Source organism: Eulemur rufifrons, chromosome 7 (genome assembly GCF_041146395.1).
Source record: "Eulemur rufifrons isolate Redbay chromosome 7, OSU_ERuf_1, whole genome shotgun sequence".
NCBI classification, from domain to species: domain Eukaryota; kingdom Metazoa; phylum Chordata; class Mammalia; order Primates; family Lemuridae; genus Eulemur; species Eulemur rufifrons.
The window spans coordinates 224241235-224255788 of record NC_090989.1 but is presented as its reverse complement, the minus strand read 5'-3'; the positions used below and the strand labels follow the sequence as shown (position 1 = coordinate 224255788).

The 14554-nt window shown below is 33.2% G+C and overlaps 1 protein-coding gene across 12 annotated transcripts in view; it reads left to right on the top strand.

Annotated features, from left to right (window-relative positions):
• LOC138387229 (zinc-regulated GTPase metalloprotein activator 1B) overlaps window positions 1-14297 on the top strand; it is a 44589-nt gene extending 30292 nt beyond the window's left edge. For 4 of the 12 annotated variants that reach the window (XM_069474154.1, XM_069474158.1, XM_069474152.1 and 1 more), the window contains 6 exons: window positions 1379-1435; window positions 5275-5326; window positions 11450-11518; window positions 11622-11687; window positions 13207-13336; window positions 13727-13897. In XM_069474154.1, coding sequence (XP_069330255.1) covers window positions 1379-1435; window positions 5275-5326; window positions 11450-11518; window positions 11622-11687; window positions 13207-13336; window positions 13727-13833 — 481 coding nt within the window. In that variant the 3' untranslated portion in view covers window positions 13834-13897. Of the gene's footprint in view, window positions 1-1378; window positions 1436-5274; window positions 5327-11449; window positions 11519-11621; window positions 11688-13206; window positions 13341-13726 lie in introns of all 12 variants that reach the window. The other 8 variants (XM_069474156.1, XM_069474151.1, XM_069474148.1 and 5 more) reach the window with 5 other exon arrangements.
• Window positions 14298-14554: the final 257 nt, after the last annotated feature.

The following is a 14554-nucleotide window of genomic DNA, read 5'->3' as shown; positions in this document are numbered from 1 at the left end:
AACTGAATTTGATATTCCCCAAATTGGCATGAGTAAACTTTATTAAACTCTAATAAGCTATTTACTAAGGTGAAGATGATAAACTTGGGGGGAAACTTCATTTATTTGTGACCTGTCAATATAAATATTTGCTCAACTGTGAGGATGAAAAAGGAAATATGTTTAATGTTAAAACTTTGGCCTCTTAGTGTAAATTGATATTCAGGAATTTCTTCGTGGGACATTTACTTCTTTGCTTGATCATTTTCCCAATTCTGCACATCCAGAATGTCCAGAATTTGAAGTGTTGTTACAGTCTAATAACACAGAACTTTGGAATATTCTTCTTTTAATAAGATGGGAATTTATCTGTCTTGTGCCAAGATAAGCGTTCATAATCCAACAGAGTGTGGTTGCCACAGTATGAGTATGTGGTAGACTGCTGAGAATGAACAAAGCAGGCACAGCTGGTCAGTCCCAAGTTAAAGGAGATATTTATCTTACATGTTTGTGCATTAAAAACATTGAATCTGAAAAATGAAGTTTTGTTTCCCTTGTGAGAAAATTTAATAAATGTTTGGCAAGCTCCTGGAGTCTAATTTTGAAATTTAATTATGCTTTTGTCATTTTCTTTAAACATTCCTTAATTTTAGCTTTGAATATGGAGAAATCACTGTCCTGTGCTGTTTTGTGGGCTTATGTTAAAATTAGAACTCAATCACCAGTCTATAAATTTACTTATATGTATTTAAACCAAACCCAATGCTGGTTGTGATAAGCTATTCTCATTTGATTTGAATTGTTGCATTCCCAGTAAGGTTTAATTATCACTAAGTCATTCTGAGAGAAATAATGTCTGTTCAAAGAGAGCACTAACTGGGAAGTTTCTTTCTATATGCAACCCCATGCTGAATGAATGAAATCAAACTACATGTCGATAAGGGTCCTAGAGTGACTTCATATTTATACATTGGTTGTTTGACTCCTCATATTTTTATATTACATGTAATATCATGAGAAGGAAAGTAAAAGAAATACAAAAATTCCAGAGATATTTCAATCCACATATACTACTATCTTATTTTCATTTGTCATTTCTTTTGTTTCATCTTGTAAGTGATGAGCTGCCTGGAAAAGTTCAGTTCTTTAGCTGATTTTTTTTTTTTTTTTTTGCTATAAAAATGTTTTTGAAAAGCTCATAAATTTCAGGATTGAAAAGATAATTAAAAGTTAAAAGCAAACAAACAAAAACCACTAGAGCTTGTTGAAGCAATAACCAAGTAATTTTCTGCCTTGATCTTATGAATTTTATGTATAAAAAGTTTTGAGTCAAGAATTTTCTTGATTAATTGGATGTATTTTATAGAATTTCCAACTGTTCACATTGGTTTTCTTTTAGAGTTGATCTGTCTAATGTATTAGATCTTCATGCTTTTGACAGTCTCTCTGGAATAAGGTATGTCTTTTATATTTTTGTCACTTTTACTGTAATGTACCTTTTATTCCACAGTTATAGGAATGAGTTTCACAATTGCACCTTTGATTTAAGCTTACTATTCATTCCTTTGGCATACAAGAGCATTCTTAGTGAGTTATGTTCTTGAAAGTTTGTTAATTGGTTGTTTGGAAATCATAATGCATTTTCCTATAGAAATTATAGTATAAATGATAGTTAACTTTAGAGACTAATTACTAAGATTTCTGTACCAACCACTATGTATAATATTCTTTCTGTGGAAAAATGCATGAAATATGTAGAAAATTTTAGCTTAGGGTGTTCACACAAGTAACTCTCTTCCCATTAATGATAGATCAATTTTCTCTCTCTGGGGGGATCTTTTAATTGTGATAAGAATATTGAACATGAGATCTACTCTCTTAAATTTTTAAGTGTACAATACAGTGTTTTTGACTATAGGCATTATGTGTACAGACAGCAGATCTCTAGAACTTACTAATCTTACGTAACTGAAACTTTATACTTGTTGAATAGCAACTCCCCATTTCTCCCTTCCCCCACCCCCTGGCAACCACTGTTCTACTCTCTGCTTCTATGAGTTTGACTATTTAATTACCTGATGTAAGTGGAATTATGCATTATTCATCCTTTTGTGACTGGCTTATTTCACTTAGCATGTCCTCAAGGTTCCTCCACATTGTCACATTTAACAAGGTTTCCTTCTTTTTTAAGGCTGGATAATATTCCATGTCGTGTATATACCACGTTTACTTTATCTATTTATCTGTCGGTGGACATTTAGTTTGTTTCCACATCTTGGCTGTTATAAATAATGCTGCAATGAGTATCTTTTCAAGTTTGCTGTATGTCCATACAAACTCATGAAAATGTACACCTCTCTGGGTATTTTGAACTGGCGAAGCAGTTTTGCTTAAGAGTTGTCATGCTGAGTGGTTCTATACTTGAGACTTCTAATTCCCATTCATATATATAATTCTAATTTTGCCTTGGCCATGCCTTTAAAAACTAATTCTATTTTCAACTGGTTTTTTCCTCCTCAGTCTTTAGTATTCACATTTGAAAAATAGCATCTAAAGTAACTTGCGAGAATAGGGCATGATAGTGTTTTATTTGACCTCTTTTACGTTGTAAATTGGAGAGTTTAAATTCGCATTTAGTTTATAAAAAAAATCGTTTGAGATTATTTCAGCACCTAGAGGTATGAGATAGGCAGGGCAGTTATCTCCTCCTTCACAGTTTGGAAACTTAGAGTGATTTTGTAAGTGACAGAGTCATTCTATAATAGAAGCCAAGTCTTGAGGTGACAACTATTTATTTCACCTGTAGCCTCTGGGGCTGGAGCAGTACCTTTTTAGAGTAAATGAATAACAAGTTGAAATTACAAAGATATTTCCAGGGTACCTGGAAAAAAGTTAACATTTGCCTTTCTAGTCCCAGTTAGTGGGAAGGCAGCAAAGTTTAGTATACCTGAATTACATGTGAACGCTTTGTTTTTTAAAAAATCCTTATATGAGGTCAAAGTGACTACTTGTCCCTTTGTGGTAGAAATAGTTATATCTTTTCAGGCCACTCTTGTACACAGTTGTGAAATCTCCTTTCAGCACCCTGAACCATTTTCCCTCATGTCAACTTCAGGTACCCAGTATCACTTAGGCTTGATAGTGATTGATTGTGCAGTATGAAAATCATTCAGAATTATACTAGGTTTTTTCATACAAAGCCTTTGTGCTTCTAATTCTGAAATGAAAGGCTTTCACCCCATTAAAGGAATATGGCCGTAAGCATACACTTGGTTTGGTTATTTTAAAATGTTCTTTTTTCCCTTTTTAGTGCTGGCTTTACTAGGGAGATAGATTGACTGAGGCTGTCACTTAAGTCTAGGCGTGTAAGAGCCTTTGTCTTTTGCTACCCATTTCTGAAATGATGAGAAGTCTAGCCCATCCTAACCTTTATCTTGCTGATCCTTTTCTTCTTTTTACTCCAAGGCTCCAGTACATTTCATCTGAGTATTTAATGCTGTTTCAGCAGTTAGCCATGCTCCCTTTCTCTCATCCTCCACATCTGGCTTGAAACTATATTAATGTATTTGAGGCTGTGGACGGTTTTGATGGTTATAGATCCTGTGATACGTTTAAATATGTTTATAAGGGGGAAGCAATGAAACAATGCTTTGTGAAATTTGCTTTAATTTATCTTGGTTAGCTCTAAGAGCTTGCAAGTTGGTTGCCACTTAATGTGTGAAACACTAAAATATTTCTTAGTTGAAATCTTTGTTTTTTTCCTTCATGTATTGTATCCTTTAGTATTTTATTCGTGAAATAAGAATTATAGTATGAAAAAATTTCCCGCTTTGATATTTAGTGTCTCAATTTTTGTTTTTCTTTTCTACTTAAGTCTTTTGCTATAATTTGCTGTAATAAAGGCACTGTCATCAAAGCTTCCAGTTCTTTATATCATTCTGTATTTTTTCTTGAGAGAAATAGAAATGTTTTTAGATTTATACACTATTTTAGATTTATACACTTTATTAGTGTAGAGAAAAAAATTGTTTCAAGATTACAAGTTAATGTGTAAAATAGGGATTCCGATTCATGAATTTCAGGTTTTGGTAGCTTATGCTTATGCTTGTCCACTAAACTAGATTACACCTTTTTTATTTGTATGATAGCAAATTTAAGGGCATAAAATCCTGAGACTTAGTAGGAACTAAACTTAAATGTTCATTCTTAGATTTTTGACTTTTGCTTGCATATGAAATTTTGGGCAGTCATTGTCCAACAACATTAAATATTGAACATATGGAAAAAGCATATGATTTTTCAAAGATTTACTTAAGTATTCTCATTCTACACTTGATTAAGAGCAGTTATAATGCTTTAGTGACACTTAAAAATGTTGCTATTTAATGTGATCCCAACACTATAGATAAGGCCTTTGCATAACTTTTTTTGGTGCTTAGCTGCTAAAGGGGAGACTCCTGTTCCTCAGCAACCAGCTGGGAAGGATTTAATTTGACACTCTCCCTACTATGACCCCCCAATGAGACTCATTCCCTCCAGCAGTTCCTACAAGCCCTTTCTCTTTCCCAAACTCGCTGTTACTAATTTACCCCTCACTGTTCTTCAAGGCAAAACATCTGCAAGGTTTTAAGTCCCTTTCCCCCTCCCATCTTCTCTCCATCAGTGTCTAAATGTATGCTACAGTTGTTATGGTTGTAATTTGTTATGCCATATTGATCTTGCTCTTTCTGTATCAGAACAATGCATTTTTAAGATTCTGACTTTTTGTTTTTTCTCAGCCAGTAACTGACTACATAAAAGATTAATATTTATGGATACTATTTTTTTTTAATAAGTACATATGTTCAAGAGAAAACATTGATAAAGGAAAATTTACTCTTCTCACTTTCGTTAGGTGCCAATGTTTTTATATTAGGAAGTATGGGGAGAGTTAAGAAACTGAACAATGCTGGAATGGTTATATATATTTTTCTACTCCTGTGTAAGACCTATTGGAATTATAAAGAAATCTGTTGACATATTGAACCACACAAAATAGTGTTGCTAAAAGATTAGTTTTTCTCTTTATTGTATGCATATGTATGTATATGAATGTGTGTGCATTTGCAAGAAATTTTTAAACTTAGTCTTCTAGGTTTTCTCCATTAGAATATGTGAACAAAATGTAAAATTGGAATTGTGGAATAGATTCAATTATGGAAAAAATCTTTCTTATTTAGCTTTGTGTTGCTAAGTAATGTATAAAGTTAAATCAGAAGTGTATGGGTCTGTGAATTGATAATCAGTTGTTCTTAGTTTGCAGAAAAAACTTCAGCATGTGCCAGCAACACAACCTCACCTTGATCAGGTAAAAAAAAATATTTTAAAATGTTTCTAAAGTATAACTTGGCTATGTTTAGGATTGTTTTATTGGAGCTATTTCTAAAATGGCATTTTTGAACTGTGTTGATAGTTTTCAGAATTTTGAATGCTTTTGAGATCATCTGATCCAGCTTCTTAACATATAATAGAAATTCATCAAACCAGAGTTGTTTAGACTCTTAGGAGATCATGATTTCCAGCTTCTTCATTCTGTAGGTCACTCACCATATTTTGATCAGTTCTTCTGATGGGAATTACTACTTGAAAGCAGCCTGGCAGTCTGTTTTTAACTATGTTTAACTAACTGATTAAGGAAAAGTCTGATATAAGCATGGCTTATTTAAATAAAGATTGACTTTGAGTTTCACCTTTGGGTAGCACTGTAAATTTGAACTCCTTAAGGTGTCTTTCAGGTTCTAAAATTCTAATCTTTGAGGTAAATATTTAAGATGCTAAGAACAAACTAGAAATATTTTCATTGTGCCCATGTTTCTGTTAAGTAGGTCATAGATGATAGAGCTTTAGGAACTTCTTTGTTCTCTTTAAAACCTAGGGCTAGGGGATGTGTGAGTGAGCAGTGTGCATAGTCTTCCCTCCTCTGGAAGCACTCACTTAGTTCTTGAATCAATATTAGTCGTGTTAGGTCCAAGATAACAGCCACTTGTTCATTTGTCTTCATTTGGGCTCATATTTATGGGGAGCTATCCTACCATGTTTTTGGCACCTTTCTCTGAGAAACTTATATTAATAGGATATTCACCTTCACTTATCTTTAAAATGAGTGAATGAGAGAAATACAAGCCCTCGGAGGTAGAATTTTTTGGGAAAACCATCTGTTTATGATAATATCAGTCATAAAGATGAACTTGAAACACATTCTTAATCTTCTGAGTGAAGGACATCATAGTAGAAATCATAGGGGTTAAAAGATGAAGAAAATGTAGTACTCACAAGAACATTTATCTATACCCCTAATATCTTGAATGTACCCCTATCATGGCATTCATAATGCCTTATAGTTTGGGTTGAAATGCTTATCCCTTGCATTAGTTTATAAATTCCTTAAGTATAAATTCTTTATTGCTTAGCACAGGGCTGGGTATATGGTAGGTGCTCAGTGAATATTTGTTAAAAGAATGAAAAGCTGTGATTCTCAAAGGGGAATGTAAATCAGAATCACTTGTGGAGCTTTTTGTAAAAAAATTGGATACTCAATAGTTCCTACTCTTCAGTCTCCAGGATTGGGACTTGGGTATGTGCATATTGATGTGTATGTATTTTTACCATTTTATTATGGAAATTTTCAAAGATATACAAAAGTGAAGAGAATAGTAAAATGAGCTCCTCGTATGCATCATCTGGTTTAAATGATAGTGACATTTTGCCAATTTTGTTTCATCAATCCTCCCAATATTTCTTTTGCTGGAGTATTAAAAAATCTTTTAATAGAAAATTTCAGATGTACATAAAACTAGAAGAGTAAAACAAGCCTCTATGTGACTGTCACTCTTGCTGAAGTATATTAAAGCAAATCCCAGACATTATGCCATTTCACCAGTAAATAGGGTATGTTTATATTTTTTTAAGCTCTGGGAGACTCTGATGCACTTTCCTGCTTTAGTTTATAAACTTAGGGCAAAATATATCATAGACAAAGGGCTGTGGGATTCAGAGACATGAACTGTCTCATTTGGTTTAGTGGATCTGAGGTGTAGAGGAGGAAATATATCTTTTTCTTACCCATCAGTAGTTTCATGGCTAAGGTCCCTATAATGGCAGATTAACAAGAGAAAAGCATACAAACTTAATAAGTTTTTACATGACACAACAACCTTCATAAGGAAGTGAAGACCTGACGAAATGGGTAAACCTGTGTATTTTTACGCTAGCTATGATATAGAAGTGGAGAGTTGTGGAGAAGTATAATTGGATAAAAAAGTATGATCTAATGATAATGAACTGGGAGGAACTTAGCAAGACCTGTTTGTTCAGATTCTTCTCTGTGACCCTTTGTCTTCAGAGATAAGGATTTTCCTTTCTTCTGGGTGTAGGGAAGGCACCTTTTGAATGAAGGTCTTATGACTTGCATCAGGGGAAGGTCAGAAAATCCTTCCTAGGTTTTATGACTTGTTTCAGGGGAGGGGAGAGTGACCTTTCTGCTTCTGCCATTTTCTCAAATACTGAGGTGCCATATTTTGGGATATCATGTCCTGATCCCCGTCAGAGGCTTCATGAAAGATAGTATTTTTTTTTTTTTTTTTACACACAGTAAAGCATGCAAGTTTTTAGTATACAATGCAATGTATCTTTACATATACTTGTACCTATATATCTATCCGTGTGCACATACAAACACATATCCTTATAATTCCCACTCAGATAAAGGTAAAAAAGACTTTCAAATTGTAGACAGTTCCCTTGTGCCCCTTCCCAGTCAAAGAAGGGGTAACTGCTATTCTAACTTATATACCAAAATGTAGCCTTGAACTGGTAGGGTTTTCCTGATAGGAAGAAGTAAGGGAAAGAACAATTCAGGTGTGTAGAATTGAGAATCTTCCAGAAGAGCAGGTCTTTAATGCAGAAGTGTTAGTGGATTGTTGGTATTGGAATCCTGGTCTAAGGTATTGGATTTTAATTTGCTGCTCAAAGAGAACTCATGCTATGCTATCTGGCAGTGTTTCATAAGCTGGATTGGACATCGGAGTCAGGAGACCAAGCAAGAAGCTACCAGGTGATGAGGGCCTAAACTGTGTTAGTTACAGTGAAGCTAGAAATGGAATAAAGAAAGAGCTGTTTCACAGGTAAACTTACCTGAATCTCCTGTCTTGAGTATGGGTCAGTAAGAAGAGGGAGGATTGATGGGAAACAAGCCTAGACTGACTAGAGGAAACAAGAATTAGAGAAATTTGGAAGGTGAAGTGCTTTGAATGAAAATTCCATATATTCAGCTTTGTTCCTGGTGACAGGATATCATAGTAGAGATTTTACACAGGCAAAAAGGAACAGAGAGCTAGAGTGTGGAGAAACAGACTTTAAACATATTAGTTGGCTTTGTGTTTCAGATGCAGAAAACATGTAGAGGTTATTGCATGTTAGGTATTTTTTGCAAAAGAATAGAAAACTGAGAAATAACCTGGTGGGTTTAAAAAACAAACAAACAAAAAAAAAAACAGCCCAAATAAACAAACTTGAGTTTTATTGAATTTTATTTTAGAGACATTTCCTTATTTTGCTTTAGTTTTCTGAATTACTGCCTCACTTTGTTTTTTCTTTCTCTGTCTGCACACGTGGGAACAAGAGAATTAATTTTAGATTCAAAGCAAAAATAAACTGGAGAAAGTCTGAAATGGGTAATACTTAGGGCATGATATGTATGTGTCATTGAAGTTGTATCCCTGAATATTTAATGCAGTTCTCTACTTTTCATGGATTCCTTGTTCACTCCCCATAAGGAAGACCTGGAGCTGGAGAGTGGGAAGGAAGAAGAGAAAACCCAAGTGGCAGTCTACATTTAGTTTATTATTAGAGCCCATTATGAATTAGGAGTTATGACACTCATCTTCTGCTCTGGGAATTTACAAATTTCCTCTTTTTCAGGGTTTTTCTAATATGAGAAAGAGTTCATTGGTTTAGAAATAAATTTGATTTCAAAATATAGATTCTGTCCTTGAGCGCCATGATGCATTATTTTAATTTTTAAAGCCTTTTCTGTCTCATGCTGGAGTTAATTGTACTCTTTAACAATATTAAATTATATCTCTAACCTGCCGAAAGCAAAAATCATTATAAAAATCTTTAAGAGTAAAGTAATAGGACTATATTGAATCCTATATTGAGACATTCTCAGTATTGAAAGCCAAGTTATCCAACTTGAATAAAATATATTTTAAGCATTTTTGAAGGCTGAATTACCACCCTTTGAAACTGACAAATTGTGTTTCATTTGGCAACCTTTTGCTGTATATTTTGATATGGATTTTTAGGTATTTGTAATGGTTTCTTAATGAGGAAAGAAAATAATTATTTTTTTAAAAATGCATGCTATTATTACCTTAAACTATAAAAAAAAATAGTTTAAAAGCAGAGTATGTTTATTAAGATTTCAAAATAAGTACAGTCACGTGTTGCATAATGACATTTTGGTCAACAATGAACCACATATGGATGGTCCCATAAGATTTTAACGGAGTTGAAAAATTTCTGTCACATGGATACTTAACCATTGTGTTATTATTTCCTTACACTATTCAGTATAGTAGCATGCTGTATAAGTTTGTAGCCTAGGAGCAATAGTCCATACACCATGTAGCCCAGGTGTGTAGTAGGTTATACCATCTAGGTTTGTGTATGTATACTCTATGATGTTCATACAACTAATGACACATTTTTTCAGTACTTATCCCTGTACAGCAACACATGATTATACTTTTTTTCTTGTGGTAAAAAACACTTAACATGAGATCTACCTTCTTAGCAAATTTTTAAGTGTATAATACAGTATTATTAACTGTATATAGACTGTAGTACAGCAGATTTCTACAACTTTTTCATCTTGTGTGACTAAAACTATATCCACTGACCAGCAACTCCCCATTTCTGCCTCCTTCTAGCCCCTGGTAACCACCATTCTACTTTCTGATTCTATGAGTTTGACTGTTTTAGTACTCGATATAAGTGAAGCATTTGTCCTTCTGTGACTGTCTCATTTCACTTAGCGTAATGTCCTCAAGATTCATCTGCATTGTAGCATATGACAGGATTTTTTAAAAGCTAAATAATATTCTGTTATATGTATATACCACATCTACTTAATCTGTTGATGGTTGTTTCCACCTTTGACTATTGTGACAAAGTAATTGCTTTTAACTGTCTCACGTTTTAAAGTCCAACTTGAAACTTTAGTTGACTTGTTTCTCTTATCAAGCAAGAAAGCACTTTCTGCTTTTCCTATTACTAGCAATAACAGAGACTAAGAATATATTTGTGCTTAAATTGGTTTTTAATACTTAGTTTTAGCTATTCTCTAAGTTTGGATTATAAAACAGTTTTGGTCTTTTCATATTTTCTACTATAAGCCTATATGATTTTCTAATGGTGAATAAAATTTCTAGGCCAAATAAGCAGTTCTAGGAAGTTATGCAAAGCTGTGCTTTAGTATGTTCTTTCTATCTGCTTGAAGCCATTTTGAACTTGGCTTTTGATCATCTTATTATCCAAGGTACGTTTTCTGTTTTTATCATGTTATGCTTAGTCTTTGTGTATTTTTATTACTAAGTTTGTAATTTTGGGTTATATTGGCAAAGGGAGGTTTGGATTTTAATTATGTGACCTGTTAGATGAAATCTTAACTTTCTGGTTCTTTCGAATGGGCAGAGATTTATCAAGATCAGGAAGAAAAATAAATTCCAAAGTTAATATTCTATAAATGGTGTCAACTGTACTAAAGCCAAATATGGCACTATATTATTAATATCATTCTCATCCCTAAGAACTCTTCTTGGCACATGCTTGTTCAGTTAGAGATAAACCAAGCCTTTCTTTTTTTTTTTTATTTTTTTATTTTTATTTATTTTTCCAAGAGAACAGATTGATACTTTTGCTTTTGAGTTTTACTCCTGGCTTTGGGTAGTTTATTTTTTTGAGCCTCATTTTCCCCAATTTACAAAATGGAAATAGTTATCCCTACTCCGAAGGACTGTTGGGAAGAGTAAATGAAAAGATGAAATGAGGTGACTCGGGCAAAAGTGCCTGGCTCAGTCTGTATTCAGGACACTATATGCTACATTCCTCCTTATTGCGGAGACTCTGGGGAAGAATGAAGTAAATAGTGAGGAAACCTTTTATGAGAGTTTTTGTGTAATTTTTTTTTTTTTACAAAAATAGTTTTTTGTGTAAATACTAAACCATTGATCAACTCTGCAGAATATAAAAATGGAGTTGCTAACTCCAAAAATCAGCACATACAGTGAGAAAAATGTAATAGTATTTATTGTTAGGCAACATAAAATTCTATGAATATTTTCCTTTTCATGTTAAAACTTGTGATTTTAAAAAATATATTGACATTACTATAAAAATGTTATTATTGATTATTTCTCTTCATTTACAGAGTATTGTTACAATCACATTTGAAGTACCAGGAAATGCAAAGGAAGAAAGTCTAAATGTATTTATTCAGGTGAAAGCAATTTTTAACTGATTAATGATTTATCAACTGTTTTGTTACATACTTGTTGCTATTAGCAATGGTTGGTCTTATTAAAATATGTCACTTGACGCAGAATCTCCTGTGGGAAAAGAATGTGAGAAACAAGGACGATCACTGCATGGAGGTCATACGGCTAAAGGTGCAGTATGCAGTTTACTTTTGTAGACTTTTGGACAAAATCCTTGTCTTGGCTATTATATTGAATATAAAAACTGTATTTGGCTTTAAACAGGAACACAAGTTTTAACACACATAACCTTTATCAACGTCCATTTTTCTTTATCATTTCCATTGCTGAAAAGGAAGTTTGGAAATGCATAAAGTATGATTTATGTACGCAGCTTCATTTAGTGTTGCAGCTAAAACAACCTGTGCGCTCTGAAATGGTTCCCCCTGCTCTCTACTCCTCTGGCTGATGAGCTTGACTCCACTGAAACTCTTCTCCTCTTGGCACACAGATTGGTCACTTAGGGAGAATTATTTTTCCAAGAGCGCTTCATTAACAGAAAAATAATGTTGAAAATCCTGCTGCTGAACATTATGCTTCCTGATGCATTTAATAGACACTAAACATTTGTTATACACTAAATAAAGTTACAAAGGACTAGAAGAGTTCTTGATCTGTATTTGGAAACCCATTCATATTATTTGACCTGTGTAGTGAAAGGTGTTTTCTCCAGGAGGCAGTGTTTCTGGGTATGTGCTTAACCAATCAGCAGTCATTTGAGTGTCTACTCTTGTGTGTCCAAAGTGCACATAAAGTTCTTGTTATTACTGTTTATCATTACCGTTAGTAGATTCTCTCTCCAATTAGCAACTGACTTCCTAGGGTCACTAGAATGACAGAGGTTGAGACTGTCAAGAAACTATTAATATTCAGATTTAAGTTTCTTCACTCCGTGTCCTGGCTATACCTGGAATCAGCTCTGCAGAGCAAAACAGGTGAATCTAAGTCTACTCCCAAATCCCTCCCACTCAGAGGAACTAAGCCAGATCCTGCTGCTTCCTTAAGACTGTAACACCATCTTCATTCCATGACTCACAGTGGCAGAGCATATTCTGTAACTGTTTTTATCCCCTAGTACTGAATGGAAGCTGATTATGTAGAAAAGGAGCACTCTGGGCATTTACACAAATGCGGCCACAACACCTCTCATAGAGTTCAGTGGCTTGCCTTGTACCATTGCCATTTGGATCATCATCTACTCCATTGGTTACAATAGATGTTTAAAACAAATTATTTCAATATCACTAAAATATTTTACCTTCTTGAATTTTCCCACTAAAACTGTGAAACAAGTATAAAGTCCCTAAAAGTAAAATAATCAGTGGGATATGATACATAATGTTTTATCATTTTGTTTCAGGTTTTGGTTGTGATAAAACACTGAAAAAACATCCTAATATATGTATTAATTTAATTATTACAAAAAGGGATTGTTTAAAAAAATCAATGCACAGAAACTTTATTTTTAAAATTGGAGGTTTTAAACTATTTTTTATGCACAAATATTAATAATTGGAATTAAGCAATTTCCAGCATCTTTGAGTTTTATTTTGAAAATGAATAGCAATAATCAGTTAACAGTGATGCTCTATTTCTGCTCTTAAATTCGAGTTGAGGCTGATTAATGATCAATCACTTCTCCTTTGAGCAGGGGCTGGTGTCAATCAAAGACAAACCACAGCAAGTGATTGTTCAAGGTGTCCATGAGCTCTATGATTTGGAGGAGGCTCCAGTGAGCTGGAAAGATGACACTGAGAGAACAAATCGATTGGTCTTTATTGGTAAGTGACAAAGGACTAAATTTCTAAAAAAAAAAGTAAAAAATAGATTTGAAAGTGATATAATGTGCTTCTTAACAGTATTAACCAATCATCTCCCATTTTGTAACTAAATAAACTTGTGGTTAATGTATTTGTCATTATCATGTGATGACATTCATAAGAACTTGTTAGGCTTTTTATTCTTTTTCAAACAATTTCAGAAAAATGATTCATCCATGCACCAATTTGGTTTTGAGGAAATTAACTAGAAAATTAAAGAAGGAATTACTCAATTACTGTTGTTTTTGTAAATTTCTGAAGATGAAGCATTTAACGATCTGGAATTGATGGGTGAACTGTTACATTTTAATAAGCATTATATAATCACACCATATTTTGTTTTGTTTGCAGGCAGAAATTTAGATAAGGATATCCTTAAACAGCTATTTATAGCTACTGTGACAGAAACAGAAAAGCAGTGGACAACACATTTCAAAGAAGATCAAGTTTGTCCATAATACTAGAAACATTTCTTACCAAAAGGATGAATGATAAAAATGAGGATAAGTTTCCTACTGGGAGTATTTCAAGCATCTATTCTTTTCATTACTTCTGTTGTGAATTCCAACAGAAGTATGCTTTAAAAACAGTATTTATTTTACAGAATACATAAAATTTAGTAAATTAGTACTGTAAAAGATTTTACATTCATGCAATAAAACGTTAATATAATAGCCTCTGAAGTTTTTTTTTGGAGACAGATGTTTCACAAAAATATCTTTCAAAATTGGCTTTGGAGTGTATATATGCTGAATTTCTCACCCATGAAAGTTATTTATAATAATAATGATGGTAAAACTTTCTTCAACGTTGTCATTTTCTCTTATAACTTAAGCCGACTGCAGAGATATGATTATATTGTTAACAAAAATTTTTTAAAATAAGTAAATATCACCATTTTTATTAAATGAAATAAAAGGTTTGTTGTGGCTAGAGACATAAAAGTGGAAGAAATCTGAGTCAAAGAAATTAAACTCTCTCTCTCTATTCTTAATCAATGCTAAGCCTTATTGGAAGTCAGTGTAATGAAACTTTAGCCATTTATTTTGTAATATATTTAAAAGATTCCAATTGTAGAGCTTTTAGTTTTAAGTATATTTTACTAGTGGTATTAAATTCATCTTGTTTTTTCCTGAAGTTTTTAGTTTTCAAATATAAGCTAAAAAGCGATGAGGTATA